This window comes from Cryptomeria japonica, chromosome 1, assembly GCF_030272615.1.
Source record: "Cryptomeria japonica chromosome 1, Sugi_1.0, whole genome shotgun sequence".
Lineage (NCBI taxonomy): Eukaryota > Viridiplantae > Streptophyta > Pinopsida > Cupressales > Cupressaceae > Cryptomeria > Cryptomeria japonica.
This window is the reverse complement of record NC_081405.1, coordinates 668,713,300-668,721,710: the sequence shown is the minus strand read 5'-3', so window position 1 is coordinate 668,721,710 and position 8,411 is coordinate 668,713,300. Positions and strand designations below refer to the sequence as shown.

The following is an 8,411-nucleotide window of genomic DNA, read 5'->3' as shown; positions in this document are numbered from 1 at the left end:
GATGACAAAGGGATATTTGTGAAGAGAAAGAAGGTGAAGTATGACTCTCCTAGTCTAGCTAATGTGGAGTCAGATGCTAAGGATGCTGGCGATAGTCAGAACATGGATGAAGAGGCCAATCTTATGGGTGGGGGGGAGTTTCCTTAGGAGCGGCCCCTTCCCCTCCATTATCTAATTGTGTTGATGATGATAGAGCTAATCACCCTCTCTTTCTCAAGGATTTTCTTAAGGTTCCCCCCTTCCTTGAGTGTGATCTTGAGAACCTACCCGATCTTATGGCATTGCTAGGTGTAGGATTTTGCCAAGATCAAGGGCACTATGAAAAGCATAAAAGAGATAATAGAATGACAAGAACAAACTGTATTCTCATCAATATGCAAATGATCAACTGGATTCACTAATACAATGAATAGAGGCTTGCTTATATAGGCAAGGCCATATGGATGTATGAGCACACAAATATGACATGTGGCTCAATGAGAAACAAGGGTAGGTAAGAAATACTAAGGGTAGGTAGGAGAAATAATATAATATTCCACAAGAGGTGGATGACCCACTGAATGTGGAGTGTAACAGCAAAATAAGACCACAAAAGGTGGAATTTCTCCTACAAGCTCTATCCCTATGTGCACACTTCCCTAAGTGTCTCAAATCCAAACTACAAAGAGATGCATTATCCTAAGTTAACTTAAGTAAGTGTAATAATATCCAAGATGAATAATTATTTACACCAACACCCCCCCTTAAGTGCAACTTAGGCGAATGCACTTAAGTCAACAATGCAACTAAGCAATGCAAGATGGGTCCCGGCTACTAGGCCATGTTAGGTACCCATGTACAAATGCAAATGCATGAAAACCAATGCAATGAAATCTCTCACAAAGTGGGGAAAGAGAGAAAAATCCAATGGGAAAAAACCTTCCCCAAAAGAGAGATGAAAAACTAGATACAAAGAACTCTCGTAGAAGTATGTGAAGGACAAAACCCCATGTGAGGAAAAAGTCCCTCTCATATGAGAGAAGAAGAGAAGCTAGGAAGCCCCCCCTCAATGTGGAATCTGCACCAATGATAGAAACTCGATCTATGAAGAAACTGCTCCATGAACGTCGAACAACATTCCTCCCCTTAGGAAGAAACAAAACCAAAGGTGTATTCATGAAGTCTCCCCAATCATGAAGGGAAGATGTATGAAGAAAACTCATAATGAATGGAATCTCTGAAAACTGCTCAAGTGTCCCCATGTCAATGCTGAAAGATACCCCCTCCAATGGTGGTAAACTGTGCCACACTACTGAAAAAGGCACTCCAAGATCTAGTGGAGATGGATGTAGAACATGTCCCAAAGACTCACATGTCTCCTCAAAAAATAAAGAGACCTCCTCTAACTACTATACATAAGTATCCACAGTCATGTCAACCTCGAAAGAATGATCATGTAGAGAATGAACAAGAGGGTCAGAGTATTCCCTCGCGACAATCGAAGAAGGATCACCTTCATCAAAGAGAAGATGAATGTCATCAATGATGTCTCCCAAATCTGCAATGTAGGATTCCACAAACAAACCTGCAATATCTGTCAAGTAATCATCCCATGGATCTAAAGCTAGAAGACAATGAATATCCTGTTGCACTGAATCATATGAAGGCAAAACTATCACACTATCCACATCATCGGGTGCAATAGGTGATGTGATATCAATATGAGGAGATGAAATACAAGACTCAAGAATGGGTTCACATGTGAGAATCCCCATGTTCAAGTGTCCAAAGTTCTCCTCAAAATCTAAACCATCACAAGAAGTGTGATCATCATGTGTAGAATCATCAAATGTGAAATCATCATCATCAACAAAATCTGAAAAGGAGTATAATTGAGATGCATGATCAACCACCCCAGTCGCAATGATAGCTCTAGTCTCCAAGTCTCTAATGAAAATTGACTCAGGTGTGAACTCCACAACTCTCTTAGTTGTGCCATGTGTGATTTGATAGATAGAAAGGAGATTGTTTGTCAAGTGGGGTACACACAACACATCATTGAAGGAGTTATCCCCAATGTCAATAGATCCTTTCCCAATCACATCCATGTATGTATGATTTCCCATCAAAATCTGTGGCATGGTGCAAGGCTCAAATGTAGAGAACATAGACTATGAAGATGCCATATGATGAGAAGCCCCTGAATCTAGAAGCCATCTCTCTGAATTATGACTAATAGTAGCACATAGAGCTTTTCCTTTTCTTGTTCCAAAAGAGTGAGTCTTCCCAGTTGTAGAAGCCATGAATGCTTGCCCTTTTCCTTTTGAATGTGAGGAAGTGGAAGTTGATGAATCATCCTTCTTGTAGACTTTAGGCAAATCAATGTTTTGCTTTTTGATGATATGTGTGAGCTCATCAATCTTCTTAGAATGGCAATGATGCTCCTCATGACCAATATTTTTACAATAAGCACAAGTAGGTCTCTCCGTCTTTGGTGAATTATCTCTCTTGGAAGAGGATGAATCTCCTTGTTTTGGAGAAGATGGTGCTTTTTCCTTAGGCTTTGATTGCCATTTCTTCTTGTTTGAGTTGTCCTTTCCTTGATTTCCTTTGTTCCCTTGATTTGCCACTAATGCTTGAGACTTAGAAGCCTTAAGAATGCCCATGCTTATCAACTTAGTTTGTTCCATCATCAACATTTCATTGAAAGCATCAAATGTAGGCATTTTGTAGCTTGAACCCATTGTTATCCTATGGGTTTGGAAACTAGAAACAAATGTTGCATATTCTTGTGGAAGCTTGCCCATCAAGTTGAATATCAATTGAGTATCCTTTTTATCAATGCCACAATCTTTGAGTTGTGCCCTCAACTCATTTGCCTTAGTGACATAATCTTGTATAGTATCAAAGTTCTTGAGATCTAACATGGTGAGATCACTATCAATTTGATATCCCCTAATCTCATCAACTTGACCATACAAGTCTTGAAACTTTTGCCAAGCATCCTTGATTAGAGTACACTTCTCAATATGAAAAATGAGATCCTTTGATACATACTTTCTTAAGATACCAATTGCCATGATATTTTTAGTGAGCCAATCCAAGTGACCAACTGGATCAACCTTAGGATCAGCGGGAGCAACAATAGTTCCATCAATGTAATGAGTGAGTCCTTTTTCCATAAGTTTACTCCAAGCATCAATTTTCCAAGTAGCATAATTATGTGGAGTTAAGAGAGGAAACTTAGGAGAACCCATAGCAGCAAAAGAAAGAACACAAGTGAACAAGAGCACTAGAGACACCCTCCCAAATTCAATCAATCAAAGTACCCCCCTCAAAGTGATGATTTTGGCACTTTATACTTAGTGCGATTACAATGAGCCAATTGCAAAACAAGGCAAAGTGGACTTATGATGCAAATTTTACAACTTCTCAAATGAGATACAAGAGACTTCAATCAATAGTGCAATGAATCTAACTGAGATTCAAGCAAATATACAAGTACCAAGAGAGCCAAAAATGGCCAAAATCTGAAAGTACAATTTCTACTTACAATGGCATCAATCTGATAGCATTAAGTGAAAGTAGATGAAAAAATACGCACTTTCAAAAAAAATGACACTTGAAAAGGAGGTCGTATGACCCTAAACGAAGCCTCTGAAGTTGCAAAAACTGGGATTACTTAGGTATAGTCACCAAAAACTGCATTTTCTGAAAAATCCATGCATCAAAATAAAAAAATTTCTTCACCACTGCGGAGAGCACGAAATTCTAGCCCATTTCGAAAAAAATTGCTCCAAAAAAGGAGCAAAAATGAGCAAGATATCATCGTCTGAAGTTGAACTGCAAAATCAGAAATGCAAATGAGAGGGGGGTCCAAAAATTTAAAAACCCTGCTGATGTGTACTGACATCAACAAATCACCCGATTAAATTTGAAGGCCGTATCATACGGAGAGTGACATGGCAGATTGAGGTTGGTCTGTATGGACACGTGGCAGTGATGACTCAGCTGTACGGAGGATTTGATATGGCGTTCCTGTGTGGCAACCTACATGGAAGTACGGATGCCAACGTGTCGTTGAGGCAAATGAAATAGTGCCACGTGTGGATGAGGTGGCGGGACACGTGGAATCTGCCGTGTCACACCGTACGCTGATGTGGGTCTGCATGAAATGACGGAAGCTGGGTGCCGGCGAGAGTTGTAGACCATCGGTGGACATCCTGGAGCGGAGCTCGGGCCTACCGACGGGATCGACCGGTGCAGAGAGTCAGAGGTCAGAGTCGATGGTCGGCCGGAGGTGATGGCTGACATGAGAGGAAACTTTCAGCGCGGGAACCGGAGCCGGGGAAGGCAAGCTGAGGACGGGAGCAGTCGGCAAGGAACCGGAGATGGGAGGTTGGACCGACGGGAGTGTTTCTGGTGGGTAGCGGAGGCCTGCGGGTATCGAGTTACAGGGTGGGGGGTCTGTGGACCCCCCGGAAAAAACAATATTTTTTATTTTTTTAAATTTTTTTAATTTTTTTTTTTTGAAATTTTTCAGAAAATAAATTGTTTTTTCGAAAAATAAATTTTTTTTGAAATCCGTACGATAATAGCCAAAATGGGGAAAAAAAATTTCTCACCAAAATAGGTCGACTTTATAACCAAAATTCATGGAAATGACCTTCTGAACGCAATGGCGAGGTCGGATCTGGTCTAGGACGTCTCCAAAAGATGCTGCTCCTCAGATTTTCTTCTTGACGTCACAATAATGCCTCTTCAAGACAAAGCAATGAAGCCCCAATGGCTCTGATACCATGCAGGATTTTGCCAAGATCAAGGGCACAATGAAAAGCATAAAAGAGACAATAGAATGACAAGAACAAACTGTATTCTCATCAATATGCAAATGATCAACTGGATTCACCAATACAATGAATAGAGGCTTGCTTATATAGGCAAGGCCATATGGATGTATGAGCACACAAATATGACATGTGGCTCAATGAGAAACAAGAGTAGGTAAAAAATACTAAGGGTAGGTAGGAGAAATAATATAATATTCCACAAGAGGTGGATGACCAACCGAATGTGGAGTGTAACAGCAAAATAAGACCACAAAAGGTGGAATTTCTCCTACAAACTCTATCCCTATGTGCACACTTCCCTAAGTGTCTCAAATCCAAACTACGAAGAGATGCATTATCCTAAGTTAACTTAAGTAAGTGTAATAATATCCAAGATGAATAATTATTTACACCAACACTAGGGATGTTGTTGTGTGCTAGTTTTGGATTTAAAAATAGTTTTTTCTAGAAATAAATTAAATTAATCTCAAGTTTTTGTCCATTAAAAGTAAGATGGCTAATTTGGAACAGAGAGATGACGAAGCAGCCTCTAAGGCTTGTGTAAACAATGTGATTTCTGATGAGAAAAATACTAGAATTCTTTCTATCCTAGAAAATATGGCCAAAGATATTGCTCTCCTTAAAATTGACTATGAAGGTAGGGTAGGGGTTCTTGAAGCCAAGATGAAGCAAATTGATGATAACCTGTCTAATTTGGTTAACAAGAGTTATTGCACAATTGACACTAGTGTGGAGGGGATCAAAACCCTTGTGAATCATTGGCAAAATGTGTAGGTAATGATGTCTATGTGAGATATTGTTATTGATCTAGACTTGGCGGAGAAGGGGAAGCTAACAAGGGGTCACAGTGGTGGTCCATCAACATGAGCCTGTGGGCATATCAAGAAGATTAGGGAGCAAGCAAAGATTGTATTGCATGATTTGATGAACTTGGCTAAGAATCTTGATCATATGGAAGCTAACGTTGTTGTAGCCCTGAAGAATCTCTGTTAGTTTTTTTTTTCTTTGCTTTCCTATTGTTTTAGGGGTCTAGTTTTTTGTTTTTTTTTGTCTTGTTGTTGAGTTGTTGTTTGGCTGTATGTTCTTTTTAATTTGTAGCTCATTGCACTCGGGGCCCCTTCAAAACCTATTTTTTCCTAATAAAAAACAACCAAGTGAGATTAATAAAAAGAAATTTGTTGGCTCTAAAATAGGTATCTTTAAAATGATGATCCCCTAAATAAGAAAAATGTATAAAACCTTTTTAGATCCAATAGAATTTATGAGTAGTAGTCCACGTTGTCCAGCATTCAAATGGAACCACTATTGAAAGATGTCTAGACAATTCTGGTCCTATTTAGAAATGATACAGCCGTACTGTACCAAAATACAATAGCCAGTACAGATCATTTAATAAATCGTCTGTTGAATTGATAGATGAATGATGAAATGCCAAGGGCGAAGGTGGGTGCTTTATAAACCTATTTTTTTTATCGACGGAGAAGATTGTAAGAAATTAGGAGATGGATAGAATGCTTTGGGGCTACGCCGTTTTAACAGAAGCCGATTTGGAAAGTTGTGTCATGTCATGAATAAACCTGTTCAAATTCGTAAAAGAAGAACCTCCCTGCCCAACAGCTTTAAATGCCGCCCCCTTCAACTCCATGCCCCTTTTTCTCAGCTCCTTCGCTTCCTTACCCTCCATCGGTCTCCTCACGCCTTTCTCAATCTCCTCCCTTTTGATCACCAGATTTTCATCAACGTCCACAGCTTCCAAGTCAATGCCAATCTTCCACACATCCTTGCAGAAGCGGCAGTCCAGAAACTGATCACAGAAATAGGGCCATCCAAGAATGGGAATACCCATGCTCATGCTCTCCAAACACGAGTTCCACCCGCAATGGCTGATGAGCCCTCCTACGGAAGGATGAGACAGAACTTTCACCTGAGGCGCCCATTTCACAATCAGTCCCCGATCTTTTGTCCTCTCTTCGAAACCCTCCGGCAGAGTTGCAGGCATGCCTCCCGCAATATCCATTCGTAACACCCAAAGAAAGGGGTGTTGGCTTTTCTCCAATCCGATTGCTAGTTCCTCCAGCTGTTCATTTGATTTGACAGCGATGCTGCCGAAGGAAACGTATATCACAGAAACCGGGTCTTGGGCATCGAGCCATTTCAGACAGCTCTCGTCCTGCTCCAGCAAACTCCCACGCCTGTTCAAATCTCTTCCTTCCAGAAAATTGGGAAGAAAGACAGGCCCTACTGCCAAAGCAGGGCAGCCATTACAGGACAGTGCGCTTACCGTCTCAGGGGGTTCCAGCTCATCGAACGTGTTGGCCAGCACATAGTCTGCCTTGCTTTGGAATTGGGACTCACGCAGGGCCCACTGGAATATAACGCCCGATGTGTCGGTAGCACGGTAGAAAGAGAACAGATCGCTCGGTAACAGAGGTGGAAGATTCCCGGGCAAACAAGTGATCATTTTGTCCGCCCTCTTCGACTCCTCCACTGCAATCAGTTATGACAAATATTTTGAGCAATCAAAATAAAATTGAGGAAGCCTCAGTGGTATAGAATTTATACCTTTGACAGGAATATGTCCGCGGGAGAGGAGAAGGTTGGCGTTGCACTGAGCAATAGAAGAGGCAGCGCACAATGTCCAGAAGATCACTCGGGGCACTCCCAGTTTTTTGGCCACTTGGTGAGTGCAGGACATGAAATTTTCTGTTATAATGCAGGTGATGGGAGGAGTTTTTCCGTCTGATAAGCTGCTCAGCAAATGATGCTCCAAGACAGGGCCAAGATTTTCCATTGCGATTACGTACTCGGCAAGATTGGCGAGGCGACCATGATCTGGCGGCAATCCATCTGGAATGGTGAGAAACTTAAACGTGGGCTCATCATCATTATGAGCTGCTTTAGACATGCACTTGTGACTCCAGTCCATGTTTACGAAAGTGATGAAAACCCCTCTTGAAGAGAGCAACTGGGCCAAATTAATGAGAGGATTGATGGTGCCTTGCGCAGGGAAAGGTACAATCACTGCGTGCAGGCCACTGATCCCCATCTTTCTAATTGCTTGAGATCAGTTGAGCCCGGCCTTCATATATATACACACTTCAACAAGTATTATGTGTCTAGAATGTTAGGTGTAAATGAAATTTCTTGTATACCTATAAGATTAAGTTAAAAGTTATCGCTATAAACAGCAAGGAATTTTTTCAGGATCAGTTTATGTTGTATCAAGCAACGGTGGTTGTGCTTAAGAATGATATTTTGATGGTTTGGAAGTACTTTCACCAAGAAAATAACACATAGTATGAGGTTCAGGTTCAAATTCATAAATGAGGGAGGACGAATTTGGTAAAGTGAGATAGATTAAAAGTATGATATAAAAGGTCAAGTTGGTTGAGAGCCTTGGCAAGTGCCTTCACATGGGTGGTGAATGGTGAATGAGAAGGAACTCAAAGATTAGAGGAGAATATATGGTGGAGAATTCTTTGTCAAAAATGGAGGATGAGATAGAATGTTAGGTGTATATGAAATTTAGAGTATATAAGATTAAAATGTTAAGAAAATAATATTATATGAGGTTCAAATTTA

The 8,411-nt window shown here is 40.8% G+C and overlaps 1 protein-coding gene across 1 annotated transcript; it reads right to left on the bottom strand.

Moving 5' to 3' along the window:
- Window positions 1-6,351: 6,351 nt before the first annotated feature.
- LOC131858448 (linamarin synthase 2-like) lies at window positions 6,352-7,859 on the bottom strand. The gene is made up of 2 exons (XM_059211688.1): window positions 7,392-7,859; window positions 6,352-7,316 (listed from the first exon to the last, which is right to left on the bottom strand). The coding sequence occupies exons 1-2, from the start codon at window positions 7,753-7,755 to the stop codon at window positions 6,352-6,354; spliced, it is 1,329 nt and encodes a 442-aa protein (XP_059067671.1). The 5' UTR covers window positions 7,756-7,859.
- Window positions 7,860-8,411: the final 552 nt, after the last annotated feature.

Excerpts from the sequence above, each read along its gene's own strand:
- LOC131858448 (XM_059211688.1), bottom strand. The coding sequence starts at position 7,755 with ATGGACTGGAGTCACAAGTGCATGTCTAAAGCAGCTCATAATGATGAT. Across the intron at positions 7,317-7,391 it reads CGGACATATTCCTGTCAAAG|TGGAGGAGTCGAAGAGGGCG; the intron begins GTATAAATTCTA and ends AACTGATTGCAG.